General features: G+C 45.6%; 2 protein-coding genes across 4 annotated transcripts in view; one reads left to right on the forward strand and one right to left on the reverse strand.

Annotated features, from left to right (window-relative positions):
• The first annotated feature begins 4,618 nt into the window (after positions 1 to 4,618).
• On the forward strand, positions 4,619 to 7,974 carry LOC121936399 (phospholipase A2 homolog otoconin-22-like). The gene is made up of 4 exons (XM_042478616.1): positions 4,619 to 4,763; positions 7,052 to 7,196; positions 7,544 to 7,650; positions 7,800 to 7,974. Exons 1-4 carry the CDS (start codon positions 4,619 to 4,621, stop codon positions 7,943 to 7,945), a joined length of 543 nt encoding a protein of 180 aa, XP_042334550.1. The 3' UTR covers positions 7,946 to 7,974.
• A 3,846-nt stretch (positions 7,975 to 11,820) lies between these two features.
• The window catches only part of ACAP3 (ArfGAP with coiled-coil, ankyrin repeat and PH domains 3), a 124,451-nt gene continuing 120,861 nt past the window's right edge, over positions 11,821 to 15,410 (reverse strand). For all 3 annotated transcript variants that reach the window (XM_042479393.1, XM_042479391.1, XM_042479389.1), the window contains one exon: positions 11,821 to 12,755. In XM_042479393.1, coding sequence (XP_042335327.1) covers positions 12,649 to 12,755 — 107 coding nt within the window. In that variant the 3' untranslated portion in view covers positions 11,821 to 12,648. The remainder of the gene's footprint in view (positions 12,756 to 15,410) is intronic.

Here is a 15,410-nt window from a genome sequence, read left to right on the forward strand (position 1 = left end):
TTATGTCGAAGGATTTCATGGCTGGCATCCATAGTTTTCTGTGGGTTTTTCGGGCTATGTGGCCATGTTCTAGAAACATGTTCAGAGGGTGTTTGCTTTTGCCTTCCTCTGTGGCTGAGAGTGACTTGCCCAAGGTTAACCAGCAGATTTCCATGGCTGAGTGAGGATTTGAACCCTGATCTCCAGGGTCCTAGTCCAACGCCCAATTCACTATACCATGCTACGTCACTCTAAATTGACTTACAGTCACATAAAGTTGAATTGTACCATTGTGTGATGCTCATATTCTCAGGGAGGCAGCAGAGACACAGTATGTCATTGGGACCAAGTTGCTCTGAAGTCAACCATGTGGCCATTGCACAAAGCTTCCAGTACACAACCTCTCCCATTTCACAATGTTCCTGCATGACAAAATGGGGTTGGACTGGATGGCCCTTGTGGTCTCTTCCAACTCTACGATACGATTCGATGTCCTCAAAAACCTATCTCTTAAGTTAGGCTTAAGGTCTTCCCAGGCACTTAAGATTGGGATATTGTACAAGAATCATAGAATCGTAGAGTTGGAAGAGACCCCAAGGGCCATCCAATCCCAACCCATTCTACCATGCAGGAACTCTCAATCAAAGCATTCCTTACAGATGGCCATCCAGCCTCTGTTTAAAGACCTCCAAGGAAGGAGACTCTACTACACTCAAAGGGAGTTTGTTCCACTGTTGAACAGCCCTTACTATCAGGAAGTTCTTCCTAATGTTGAGCTGGAATCTCTTTTCCTGGAGCTTGCATCCATTGTTCTGGGTCCTATTCTCTGGAGCAGCAGAAAACAAGCTTGCTCCCTCCTCAGTATGACATCCCTTCAAATATTTAAACAGGGATATCATATCACCTCTTAACCTTATCTTCTCCAGGCTAAACATCCCCAGTTCCCTGAGACGTTCCTCATAGGGCATGGTTTCCAGACCCTTCACCATTTTGGTAGTCCTCCTTTGGACACACTCCAGTTTCTCAACATCCTTCTTCAATTATGGTGCCCAGAACTGGATACAATATTCCAGATGGGCCCTGACCAAAGCAGAATAGAGTGGCACTGTTAGTTCCCTTGATCCCTTGACATCTGCACTGTTGTCCTACTAGTGAGGCATATTGAGACAAGCAGTTGCCCCAGGTCCCCGAAGGGTCTCTCCAGCCGAGTGTCTCAATGTGCCTTGAGGCTGGGAGAGTGCTGCAGTCACCATTTCCCAGTGCTCTGACCTCTCAGCACCTCCGAAACACTTGGCTTGGATTGCTGCCCAGCTTAAGAGGTAGGGTTTTGGGCGGCGGCACAGGCAGCAGTAGCTCCATCTGATGATGCGGCATCTCAGCCATAGTTTCCAATGGGTATGGCTCCAAACAATATGCTGCGCATTGCGTTTTAACTGTCAGTCATGAAGGTCATAACCAAGTCATTCCAATCACAAGCTGGAAGCATGCCATCCGGGAACCAGGAAAAATCATCATTAGGAAGCTTATGGAGCAGCTAAAGGTTCCTCCCAGGGTCTCCTGGGAAATGTCATGACTTGCAATGAGGAGTGCCTCCCTATTGCCTCACCACACACACACACACAAACACACACTTCTGACTGCACTCGAAAAAGCCAAAACAATGGCAAAATTCAACCCACGTTTGGAATAGTATAAATAGCTGTTGATGCTGTGTGCCTTCAAGTCATTTCCAACTTATGGCAACCTATCATGGGCTTCTTGGCAGGTTCCTTCAGTGTCAATATATCTCAGCACAATTGGGCTGCATCCCACAGTTACACAACCAATTGCACAAGGCTTGATCTCACCTGTTGTGTCACGGTCAAAGAGTTCCCCACCCACTAAAGCCAAAACTAAAAGAAAGACTGAGGGAGGGAAGGAAGGAAGGAAGGAAGGAGAGTGAGAGAACAAGAGAGAGCGGGTTTGGGGTGACAGCTTATGAAACGACTGGCTGCATGAAGGATCGCACTTATGCAACCGCTGTGAAATCGCAACTCCTTATGCAACCATCTTTATGCTGGCGTATTGCCGCAACACGATTTCGGCCATAAACCTATTCCCCTTGTCATTTGGCGAAACCTGACAATATAGTTAGTTTTTCATCCTCCCATGTGAGAGCGAAAGGCCGGTTTTCGAAATAACCACTCATTTCGGCATCAAGAGACGTCTTGAATTGTCAACACAACAAATGGAACATAAAGTGAAATAAGGCACCAATGGAGTCCTTCTGTCTCCGAGGATATTTCATTGCATTCCCTGCTTTTCATTGCTCTTATATTGTCCCCATGAAGTGTTGTGCAGCATGATCTTGAAGTCTACCCACTTTGAGTCCCAGCTTTGGAGGAACAGAAATTAGAAGTAACTCACAAAAGCGGGTAGTTTTTCAGACCATGTTTGCATCAATGAGATACAACACGACATTAATCCGAACGCAAAGTGGACAAAATCCATTCCTTTGTACATTCGGGAACGTCCCAAAAGTAAAAAGAGGAGTGTGTTTTGTTGACTTTGCATCCGGATTAACGTTGCAGTCTTTCTCAGTCATGCCGACGCATCTGGAAAAACAACTTGCAAAAGCAGATTTTAAAATCCTGTTTCTTCATGGGATTCAACCAGGGACGTAGCCAAGGGGGGGTTCTTGGGGTCCGGACCCCCCCTTCCATTATAAAAATGAATGGTGCATGCTGCTGCGCCGCTGTGCCCAAGCCCCATTATAATGGTGGCATTTAGTCTGGACCCCCCCTTCCTAAAATCCTGGCTACGTTCCTGATTCAACCGATTTGCCTCTCTGATAAAGTCCTACAATTGTATGATTCTAGTCCCAAGGTTGTGATATTTACAATCACACAATGTCAATGTCTACTCCTAGCCCCTTTCCCCCTGATTCCAAAGTGGCACAGTTGGGAGGATATAGCTCCTTGAGCCCAGTTTGGGGATGTGATTTATTACCTCCAAACAGAACAGGAAAAATGTCCCCCAGATGTATCTGTTGCTTCTCACCGCTGTAACCAACCCAAACCCATACCTGATCACCCCGTATGACCCAAAACACGGTAGAACCAAAACCAGAAGTCAATATACTGTATGTCACTTCCATTTCAGAGAAAATGTGCCCATTTGTTCCAGGGAAGGGTGTGGAGGGAGAATTCGTGGCACAGATGCCCAATCTGGTTCTAGGATGACTTTGGCCTGTTACAGACTGCCAAAATAAAGCTGCTTCGTGTCTGTTTGGAGGTATGCTATTACAATCGATGCATGGGCTCCCTAACGAGTCCGTAGTGTAGCGCCAAAACCCACACTCCATACTACCAGCACTGGAGTAAGATTTGGTTGCAGGTCTGGATTCTTAGGCTCCCGCTCCCCCCCCCCCCCCCCCCTCTCCTCTCCCCCGCATCATTTAAATAGCATACCTCCAAACAGACACGAAGCAGCTTTATTTTGGCAGTCTGTAACAGGCCTTTGTTTTGACAGCCAGCGTGATGCATGCAGCCCATACGCAACGATGGCTTCTTCTCCTGGACCTTTGACGTCTAGGTGTCATCTCCTCCGGCTATTTTGGCCCTCCGGTCCTTGTTCTTAGACAGGCGAAAGGTGATATGGTTGTTTTCTTTCCAAGCATCCTCTTTCACGCGATCCAAATTCCCTCCTCTAGCTCAGACCGCCCTTCTGACTTCAAATCTTTACATCTACTACGGCGATCGTATTTCAAGATGTCCAAACAGCAAAAGGACATGATTTCAGAGGATCAGTACGCAATGGTCATTTCCCGCAGGGTTTGTTTACCTTCAGGGTAGCCATCATCCAGGCTGGAAATAGAATTCAAAACAAGCAGTTATCATCCTACCTGTCCTTTTCCCTTCCGCACTTTTGTTGGACAATAAGAAAAGCTATCATTAACCAGGAAAGAGGAATGGAAGGCCATCCATTTGTAGCAAGGTGGAAAATAACCCCCATCCCACCCCAGTTCAATGATATCTGGTGGCTCCTATGTCACGCTTTGGTCACCTGGAATAATACTGTGTCCAGTTCTGGGCACGACAATTCAAAAAGGACATTAAGAAACTGGAGCCATGTGTCCAAAGGAGAGCGACTAAAATGGTGAAGGGTCTGGAGACCATGCCCTATGAGGACAACTTAAGGAGCTGGGGATGTTTAGCCTGGAGAAGAGAAGGTTAAGAGGTGATATGAGAGCCCTGATTAAATATTTAAAGGGATGTCATATTGAGGAGGGAGCAAGCTTGTTTTCTGCTGCTCCAGAGAATAGAACACAGAGCAATGGATGCAAGCTCCAGCAAAAGAGGACTGGAAAAAGACTGGTTTGCTATTCCTAAAGCAAATGCAAATGTTCTATATGCATCCTATAGTTTGATGGGTGTCTCAGCAGGTTTAAAAATAAGTGGCAGACATTAGAGGTAAACACCCGGCTAATGGAAATCCTGTATCCAGGTCGCACCGTTGAACTCAGGAAAAATGCTCTCATGTTTCTGTCCCACTTCTTAGATAATTATGGTCCCTTGCTTTGTTTTGTCTCGGACCTCAAGTGTAAATATTATAAACCACAGGAAGGGGAGAGGTAATTTGACAGAAATATCTTGCTGAGATGGCTTATAAAAGCAGGGACGTTGACTCCAGCAAGATGGTACTAAACCGTCCCTTCCAGAACGAGACAAGAACCGTCATAGATCGCTTTCATTCGCGTGCACAGATGAAGAATATCATTGTCTTCTTGCTGCTTTTGGCCTATGGTAAGTGAATATTTCCACTCCTCATCCATCTAAAGCAGAGGTCTAGGGAACCATTTTCCATGCCTGAGACCCACCACGGACCACTCCTGCTCCCCAGAAGTGGCTAGAAGTCCATAGGACTTCAATACGGACCTATATGACTTGGGTCCAGGCTATTTGAAGGCCGGATAGAATCATAGAGCTGGAAGAGACCGCAAGGGCCATCCAGTCCAACCCCATTCTGCAATGCAGGAACTCTCAATCACAGCATACCTGACAGATGGCCATCCAGCCTCTGTTTAAAGACCTCCAAGGAAGGAGACTCCACTACACTCCGAGGAAGGAGTTTGTTCCACTGTTGAACAGCCCTTATGTTCAGGAAGTTCCTCCTAATGTTGAGCTAGAATCTCTTTTCCTGGAGCTTGCATCCATTGTTCCATTGGGTCCAAGTCTCTGGGGCAGCAGAAAACAAGCTTGCTCCCTCCTCAATGTGACAACCCTTCCAATATTTAAACAGGGCTATCATATCACCTCTTAACCTTCTCTTCTCCAAGCTAAACATCCCCAGCTCCCTAAGCTGTTCCTCATAAGATATGGTTTCCAGACCCTTCACCATTTTAGTCGCTCTCCTTTGGACACGCTCCAGTTTCTCAACATCCTTTTTAAATTGTGGTGCCCAGAACTAGACTCAATATTCCAGGTGGGGCCTGACCAGAGCAGAATAGAGTGGCACTATAGGCCCTTATCACTGTCTCATTACCCTCTCAGGTGGGTTTGCTGGGAACAAGAGAAAGGGCCTTCTCAGTGGCTTCTCCCAATCTCTGGGACTCCCTCCCTAGGAAGGCCAGGCTGGCTCCATCCCTGCTGTCCTTCCGGCGGCAGGTAAAGACGTTTCTATGCCGCCAGGCTTTCACATGACATGGCTGCTGTTTTCCTTGGTTTTAAAGAATTTGACACTTTAAATTTTAATAATGTAATATTTTTTTAATTGTTTGAATTATTTAATTGTGTTCTGAACTTGTATTTTGGGTGTTTTATAGTGTTTTAACTCGGACTGATTTGTAAGCCTCCTGGAGTCCCTGTACTGGGAGGAATGCAGGATATAATTAAACATAATATTAATAATAATTATATTGATATTAATGGAGGTGGCAGGCAAAACAAGCAATGGAGGGTCCTCATATATAATATATCTCTGTCTCCGTCTCTGTGTCTGTCTCTTTTTCTGGCCAGTTTTTATGGGAATAGGCTAACTGGAATTGATGCCTTCAATGACTCAGAGGCTGAAAACCTGGATCCTATTCAATGTACACAATTGCAGTGCTCTGATTTTCTTGTAACTGGCATGACTGCACAGCAATAGCATTTACATTTCTATGCCGCTTATCAGTGAACTTAGCACTCTCTAAGCGGTGCACAATCTGTAAGCCAAGAAGCTGGGTACCTACGAAAGGATGGACCTTAGAGGTCTTCAAACAGAGGCTGGACGGCCATCTGTTGGGGATGCTTTGATTGTGATTTCCTGCATGGCAGAATGGGGTTGGACTGGATGGCCCTTGTGGTCTCTTCCAACTCTACGATTCTATGATTCTATGACAATTTGTAAGCCGCTCTGATACTCTTTTGGCTCAGAAAGCACCAGATCCCATCTGAACTTGCAAACTAAGCAAGGTCAGCCATTAGAAGGATGGGAGGAGAGGATTGCACCAGGGAGTTTATCATGTGCAGTTTTCACGACAACTCAGGCAGGCACAGCACGGGATCAGGCTGGATCAGGGATGTCTACATCTGTGAAGAGATCCAGGATTAAATCCCGGACGCCAGGTGGAGAGCATCGGGATAAAAATTAAAGGGGAAGGAAAGCAACATGGATGTTATTCTGGGAGTCTAATATAGAGTCCCAAGTCAGACAGAGGAATTGGATGATGCCTTTCTAGAACAGATGACCACACACTTGGAAAGGAGAGGTGTAGTAGTGATGGATGACTACTCAAACTCAAAACATTAAGGTCTAGCAAATTCCTCCCTTGATCTGATCCTAACCAACAGGGACGACTTAGTAAATGGGAGAAGCCACAAGGATGGTTGTGGCAAAGGTATGATGGTACGATTCAGAGACTTTAAGCTTTCTTTAGGACTAGGATGAAGCTGGGATCTCTGAAGTTTAAGGAGCAGTGGATCTACTCTGGGGTTCATTTCTCCACATTGGCCTAGGAGGGGTGCTTTTCATGGCAAGAGGTTGTTCTGTATGGCCCTTGTGGTCTCTTCCAACTCCATGATCCCACACCCATCGATTGTTTCTCTTCCAGGGTCAACTCTTGTGACCGCCATTGCCTCCCAGTTTAATGAGATGATCCAACTGAACACCGTGACTTTCAGTCTGGCCAATTTCACCAACTACGGATGCCACTGTGGATCAGGGACGCAAGGGTTCCCTGTGGATGATGTTGACAGGTGAGCCCCACCAGAGATGACCTGCGTTACAGTAAGTTGAAACATCAGAGGAGCATTTAGCAATTCTGTTAGGGAATGCAAAGAAAGGGGGCAGGCAAAGGGATCACTTTGGAGAGCTCCAACTGTGAATGGTTTTCAGTGGCGCTCTTTGCAGTGCCATAGGTTTGGGGTCTGGAAGGTTCAAAAAGTTCTGAATGATAACAGATCTCAGGGTGAGGATACTATGGGCAGAACTTCATCTGAAGTGATAACTGAGATCCCCATCTTAACAGGGCCACCGTTGGAAGGTGCCACCAGGCCTGAATGATACCTGTTCTCCTCTCTGTTCTTCTTTCTTTCCATCCCAGGTGTTGCCACAGCCATGACTGCTGCTACAACAAAGCAGAGATGTTTGGATGTACTCCACACATCCACACATACAGATTCTATGCTCAGAGAGATAAAATTAAATGTGGTGAGTAGGTTGGTGGTTGGGACCAGAGATGGTTGACTACTTGTGAGGAACAATTCCAGGTGGTCAAACAGGGCTTCAGTCTGGAGAACCATCTGTGTGTCTCTTACCCATCCCATCCATGCAACTGATAGTATCTCATCTTTTCACAGTGAAGTCAAGGGACCGGTGTGAGAAGCTCATCTGTGACTGTGACCGGAAAGCTGCCAGCTGCTTCCGGAAGCATATCTTCACCTACAATCCTCAGTTCAAGAACCACCCAGTGGCCAACTGTCAGGCGCAGAGGCCATTTTGTTGAGTAACAGAATCAGTGTTCCTGTTCTCTCCGCCTGCTTCTTCATCAGTTTACTCATAACATAGAAATCCTGATGCTCTTCTTAATAGATGACACTGGACGAAACCTATTTAAATAGCGAAACATATACATGCACTAAAGCAATGTTAAATAAACATCTTAATAATATATGATGTTGTCTGCCTGCGTGAAATGCAATGTGGAGTAATGCCCTCACATAGGGTCTGGACTTTTTGGCCACTGGTAGCACAAGAGCCCTGGTGGCCCAGTGTTAAATGCCGGTGCCACAGCCACAAGGTTGTGAGTTCGATCCCAGGGGCTCCAAGGTTGACTCAGCCATCCATCCGTTCGTAGATAGGTAACATGAGTACCCAGCTTGTTGGGGGCAATTGGCTTTCAGAATGTATACTGTTTGGAGAGTTCACTATGGAGATTATCACGCCACAGACAGGATAGAGATGGGATCGCTTCCCAGTCGTTCGTAATATAGCCTTTCATAATGTAGCGCTGATCCTGTCATTGAAGCAACATTGCATTAACATGAAGTCCTGTTAATGCAAAATACTGGGCAATGCCACTCCAGTGATGGGACGATGACAGGATCAGCGCCACATAGTATGAAATTCTTTCGCACTATCGCTGTCACTTGTGCTTTCCAGCCGAGATAATGTCCAGATAAGCAGGACGTCATCTGAATGTCATTGTCTCATCCTTATCCTGTCCTCCCCATGTGAACATGGGAAGGACAGAATAAGGATGAGACAATAACATCCCGTCCCCCGTGTGATAATCTCCTATGAAACGGTATAGAGATGTAAGGCTCTATTGCTAAATACCACTGTTTCCTCTGCAGCCCTTCTCAAAATGGTGACTGGGAGTAATGCAATATCACTTCCTATGGGGTGAGCAACAAGACAAAGAAGGAAAATGGAGGGATTTGGGATTGCTGCCCCCATGCAATTGATCACAGCAAGGTGGCAAGAGATGGGGAACCCAATGTGGGAGGAGATGAAGATGCCCTCCCTCAATGCAACTCTATGCAAGTTGGATAATGGGGGTGTACTTGCCCCCAACATCCTCACTTTCTCCCTCTGGTGCTTTGGCTCCCCGACTCCATTTTTTCCAGTCTGACCAGTATGTGTCTGCCGATACTTTATACTCAGTGGCCTGACTTCTCACTCACTGATTTTCAGGAACAACGCTGGGAGGGTGAACGAAATCTTATTTGGCAACCATCCTCAAAGCCATAAACATGTACCCAATAAATCTCACCCTATAAAATTCTTTCACCTGCCCCAGGAGAGCTGGACCAGAAAAGAGACGAGGAAGCAGTACTTAGTGTACTGGAAGAAAATCACTCCCATCTTTATTGATCATCCCGTAAAGAAGGCTTTATCAGTGGTCAGAAATAGTTGGAGGAGGAGAAGTTCCTTAGTCATCTATCTCCGAACAGGGTTTGCAGACAGTGATTAAACTTGGAGGATGTGGCTCAAAAAAGGACATGCCTTCTTCCAAGGGTGCTTCGGCATTTCTTCTCTTGGTGGTATTTATGAGAAAATGTATGCTACATTGGACTATGTAGGATCTACATCTCTATTTTCATGGGAGCCCAGAACCCCTACAAGGCCTCCTGCATGTCTTGGGCTGGCTTGGCAATACAGAAGGACTATGCCATAGACTCAGTTTCCAGTGGTCTGCAGGCACCTATTTTACCTCTGGAGGGATGCCGCAGCCACCAAACAGTGCGGCGTCCCTCTGTGGTAAAAAGAACTCGGTGCTTCTTTTGCACCTCCCAGGTTACGTCGCAAATGCACCAACGGCGTACTTGTGATGTAATTGATGTGCAACAACGTGTGGATGCTGTGCGTCAGTTATGCCAAGATGGCGGCCTCCATGTGGATGGGAAACCATCATTAGGCTGCCGTCTGCACATCCTGCGCAGTTCAGAACCCTATTATCATCAGCACCACCATGCCGCATTTGGGCCGTCTGTCTCAGCCCATAGTGACCTCCCGAAAACCTGGCAACCCTATTACTACTTCATATTTAGTTGTTACCTTTCGTGGAATTTGATGTACTATGTAGACATCGTCTTTCATGGAATCTGACGTACTATTTAAACATTGCTTTTCATGGAATTTGATGTGCTGGAGACCAGGAAACCATGCGAAAAAGGCTGTGTGTGCACACAGATAGATCTGTTACATAAGATGCATCGATAGCACACCAGTTCGAACTCGACCTTTTTTCTCCCCGGAAGAATAGGGGGAAAGTCTTATTTGGCAGCTGGCCGCAAAGCCGTAAACATGTACCCAATAAATCTCATCCTATAAAATGCCCCATGGCATCATTTTCTCACCTGCCCAAAAGAGGATTAGACCAGAATAGCGACAAGCAAACAGTAGTGCCTAGCATAGCGGAAGAAGGGGAAAAAAGACTCCCGTCTTTATTTATAATCTTGTAAATAGGGTTTTTCTCCTTGCCACAAACTTCCTCGCCCTCCTACTCCAACGATTTAAACATACATTTCTTTTGCCCGGAGATATATTACATTTTCAGGATATAAACAGGGATTTCTATACATGCTCAAGGAAAGGCGGTTTTGGAGGAGCGGAGCCTGTACCAGTACAGGCGGTCCGACCGCTATATTTTGTTACTATAAAACAATAGTACAAGATTTAATAATAACAATAACAATAACAACAATAACAATAATTAAGGGTACAGCTACGCTGCAGAAATAATTCAGTTTGATACTATAAGTGCACCTTAAATGTCCATTGACTTTAAGTGCTGCAGCTCCGTCTTTTGGCCTCCTGGGATTTGTAATGCTGCAAGGAAGGTCTACTCGACTACATGGCCTCACAAAACTATAAATCCCAAGGTTTTGTAGAATGGAGCCGTGGCATTTAGCGTGGTGTCAAACGCCATTATTTCTGCAGCGCAGATGCACCCTCAAACCATGCTTTCCAAACGGTAGGGAGGAGAAAGCAGGGCCTTAAAAATCAAAGAGGGAAAAGGTGGAGATACCGTAATTAAATATATGGGAACAGGGTATATAGTGGGTTGGTTTTAATGCAGCTGGTAGGGGGTCCAGGGAACGGGCTCTCGTTTTAAATTTCCCACAATGCCCTGGAGTGGTGCGATAACCCATGGCATTGTGGGAAACTGAAAATGGAAGCTTAGGGGGCTTATGGATTGGACCTCTCAACCTGGAGAGGGCCCTGGTGGGTTTCTAGGACCCCGTTCTTTCTCCTTCGCCTTCCAGCTCTCTTGAAAGACAGAAATCTTCAAATTGAATCGGAGTCCATATCCATGCTTAGGCAGCGCATACAGAAAATAATGGAGACGTGTCTGAAGATGCTCAAAAATGTTTTTATGAAGGGGGAAAAAATTAGTGAAGTCGAAGGCTTTCATGGCCGGAATCCATAGGTTTTTGTGGGTTTTTTTGGGCTGTGCGGCCATGTTCTTGAAGAGTTTATTCCTAATGTTTTGCCAGCAGCATCTGTGGCTGCCATCTTCAGAGAATGCTGGCATGGAAGAGAGTTGGGCATATAGTGTGTATACAGTTGGCCCTCCTTATAGACGGGGTTGCCTTCCGCGGCTTTGAGATCACGTGGAAGGTAAGCCCAGGTGGAAATAATGTGGCGCATACAAGTGCCGTGCACCCCATGCACCGCTATGAGCACGCGCTCCATTATTTCCTATGAGGCTTGAACATGTGCTCTTTTCCCCATATGCGCAAAAGGGGAGGGCAGACTGTATATCTAGTCGAAGGCTTTCATGGCCAGCATCCATAGTTTTTAGTGGGCTTTTCAGGCTCGGTGCCCATGTTCTAGAAGAGTTTATTCCTGACGTTTCACCAGCATCTGTGGCTGGCATCTTCAGAGAAGGCTGGCATGGAAGTGAGTGGGGTAAACTTTATTTTAACAAGCTATTTATCTATCTATCTATTTATTTATTTTATGCTTAGTTTTTCCAATAAAGAAAAGGGCTACACTTCAGACAACTGTTAGAAACAATTATGGTTGTTACCCGAATTTACCAGATTCTTCCTGTTGATCTAATTCCGCAAAGAACGTCTTTTCCAGACTTGTCAAATGGAGAAAACTGGCTGGCGATATTTCTCACTTAGGAACTCATGATAATGCCTGGAATTGAGAATTGCAGTTACAGATTTGCGACCTAGAGTTTAGTGTTGTTGTTATGCGCCTCCAAGTCTTTTTGGACTTATGGCGACCTAAAGGCAAACCTATCCAAATGCATCTTAGGTTTTCTTGGTAGGTTTCCTCAAAGGGGGTTTGCCATTGCCATCCTCTGAGGTTGAGAGAGTGTGACATGCCCAAGGGTCACCCAGTGGGTTTACATGGGCAGGCTGGTATTTGAATCCTGATCACTAGTTTCTGGTGTATCCATAGATTTTTTTATCTAGTGAGTATCTTGAGACATGTCTCCATGGATTCCTTAGCATGCTTTCCAGTTTCTTCTTCCTATGGTGCATAGACCACTGCCCAAAGTGCATGTACCAATGGCAAATGATGCAGCACGATCACAACTTCTTATGTCGAACCGCCTCCATTTTGGGCGACTCAACGTCTTCATTCAACAACAGCCTAAGAACTTCATCTGTGGCTTGGGGTCTCTTGCTTTCCAAGGCTGGAAGGATCCACAGTCTTGAACTGAGAAAGCGGCCGACGAACCCAAGGCTATCTGTAGGAGTGGATGACATGGAAGCTGCGGCGGTTGAGCTTCTCTGGATTATTTGAAGCCATGTGAGAAAACTCCCGGAAAATATCCAGATAGGTGGCATCTCCTGCAGAAGGAAGAAGGGAAGGAAGACACTGAGGCTCGGCTCACCAGCCATTTCAAATGGAAACAAGGCATCGAGGACCCAAGCAATAACAGAGCGGCATGACAGCAAAGGCTGAATGGCCCAAGACATACCCTTTGTAAATATTAACAAGTGAAAGAAAAAAGTTGGCAGCAGGAGCTTTTATAGACTTAAGTCTACTTCCTAAGATGCATTTGGAAGTAGACTTAAGTTTATGAAAGCTCATGCTGCCAACGTCTTTCTTTCAGTGAGTCTCAAAGGTGCTGCAAGGGAAAGGCAATGGCAAACCTCCTCCGAACAAATATTGCCAATATATACCTAATATAATCATTTGCAGCCACATTTGCCATACAATAGGACTCTCTCCTCCTTCCACTTTCCCCTTTTCCTCAGCCAACTTCAACTCATGCAAACTGAGTTCAAAGTGCAAAAGTAGTTTGCATTCAGTTAACGCAGAAGGTTGGGGAAGAGTGGAAGAAGTGGTGGCCTCTTGCCGTTCCCAGTAGACTCATGCAAAAGCAAACTGCTGCAGCCTTGCCTGGCTTGTATGCTTTTCTTCATTCATAACTTTTACCATCTTGACCACACTCTGATGCATATGTATCTCTTTCTTCATCTATGAAATGCTGGAGTATGTGAGAATTTTATATCCCATGGAGTCACAAGATTCCCTAAGAAGGAGCCATGGCAGTTCAAGTGGCATCATAGCGCTATAGAGTGGGCCTTCTACATTCGCTGGGGTGAGCAACAAGTGGGAAAGCCGCAAATAAAAAACCATAGTGGACACCTCTCTAGGAATTTTTAGGTCCTCCAAAGCACCTCAATGGTCAACGTCAAGCAGAAGATGACCATAGACTTGTGCTGGAGGACCTACAGTGTCTAGGAATCACTATGTTCTCCAGCATGACTTCATGGTCAATGTCCTGAAGATCTGGGCTGGAGGACCTAGATATTCCTAGAGAGCGCATGTTCATCAAATCCATGAATAATCAAATCCGCAATAATCAAAGCTACAAATGTGGATGACCGACTGTTGTTTGGTGACGAATTCGGAAAGGTTCCTATTCTTCCCCTCCTATGTGCATCCACCAGCTCAAATGAAAACCAAGCCGAGGGATATAGTACAGAAGGTTCCCCATCGGGTCACGTCAACGGCACATACTTTGGAGGAAGAACATTCTGTCCCACAGAAAGACAGCGATTGCCACATTGAAGCAAAGCAACGCTGACCCATCTGGTCTATTTGTGACACCTGGCCATGATGGATGGATTCCTTTTAGGGGGAGAGAAAAACAATCACATTTTTTCACTCCTCGCTTTTGCAGGTTCCTGACCTTTTTGGGCTGGATGGCGCATGACGTGAAGCAACCAGAACGGTCAGAGGATTGGAGCCCCTCCTTTAGGAAAGCGGCTTTTGAATTTGGAAAGGAGAACTAATGGGAGGGCAAACATAGCAAAGGATTATTAAAGCAACTACATAACTCCAACCAACCGCTTATTATAGCTAATAAGCAACCATACTTCTGTTTTATTGAGGACATTTATAGGCTGATTTTTCTCCAATAGCTCTCCATGCAGAGTCCAAAGACATTGCATACCCAGTCTTGGCATCCTGTGCCCTATCCATACTTCTCTGGCACTTTTTGAAAGAATGGCATTGGGGAGGTGAGGGTCTAGTGATGGGCATTGTTCTCAAATAAGAATTTTCCCCCCTTACATTCAATTTTCCTTCAGTCCCCAAATTTCTAGCATTACAGAAACTTGACATCTAAGTTGAGCATTTAGAAATACATTCCGGAATCCTGTTGAGGACCAACGCCTTTCTAAACAGACTTACATCAGACAGACTTAGAATCAGGCACTTCTGTAATGTCCCAATCCAGTAAAGGGCTGATGTTGTGTCACTTTGTAATAGGGCCACCAAAGTAACCCATGTGCTTTGGGACCGATGTACAACGGACCCATGCACATCAGTCCCATTGTGCATCAGTCCCATCATGCATTGAAACACCAGCTAAGGAGTGTCAATGCACTGTTTCCTGTTATGCATCTTTGCAATTCACTAACAAGGCTTACTAGTGCCTCTGCTAAACAGCTAAGTATACATAAAGTTGTGTAACTTAGGACATTGTTGTAATGTTTTCCCCCAATCTGGGCAAGGGCTGAGACCGGGCTGGGAACATGTGTTGTTGCATAGTCCCATGCCAAGATCAAAGGCATCCCATACCCAATTGGGACGTCTCCCATTACTTTGCTAAGAACGGGAAAGTCCCATTTTTAGCAAAGTATGGGAGAAGTCCCGATCTTATATGGCATGCCTCCGACCTGGGCATAGAGCTGTGCAGTAAGACATGGTCTCAGCACATACCCAGATCGGGAAAAGACAGCTAGTGCGATCATCTCCATAGATAGCGGCAGAGAAATTTGGCCACATTTTCGGCATCCAAACATAAAAGTGACCAAGCAAATGTGAACAAAGCTCATAGGAATGTTAAAAGTGAAAGATTTTCAGTATCTCACTCTTTGCAAGGCCAGAAATTTGGAGACCGTGGGACTATTTTATTGGGGAGACGAAGCATTCTCATTTGGCATTCAGGTCCAAACTAAACACTTTTGATATTGTCTGATAATCTAGAC

This window comes from Sceloporus undulatus, chromosome 7, assembly GCF_019175285.1.
Source record: "Sceloporus undulatus isolate JIND9_A2432 ecotype Alabama chromosome 7, SceUnd_v1.1, whole genome shotgun sequence".
Classification (NCBI taxonomy): Eukaryota; Metazoa; Chordata; class Lepidosauria; order Squamata; family Phrynosomatidae; genus Sceloporus; species Sceloporus undulatus.

Coding starts and splice junctions, on each gene's coding strand:
- LOC121936399 (XM_042478616.1), top strand. CDS start 4,619: ATGGCTTATAAAAGCAGGGACGTTGACTCCAGCAAGATGGTACTAAAC. Junction 4,764..7,051: donor CTTGCTGCTTTTGGCCTATG/GTAAGTGAATAT, acceptor TTTCTCTTCCAG/GGTCAACTCTTGTGACCGCC. Junction 7,651..7,799: donor GAGAGATAAAATTAAATGTG/GTGAGTAGGTTG, acceptor ATCTTTTCACAG/TGAAGTCAAGGGACCGGTGT.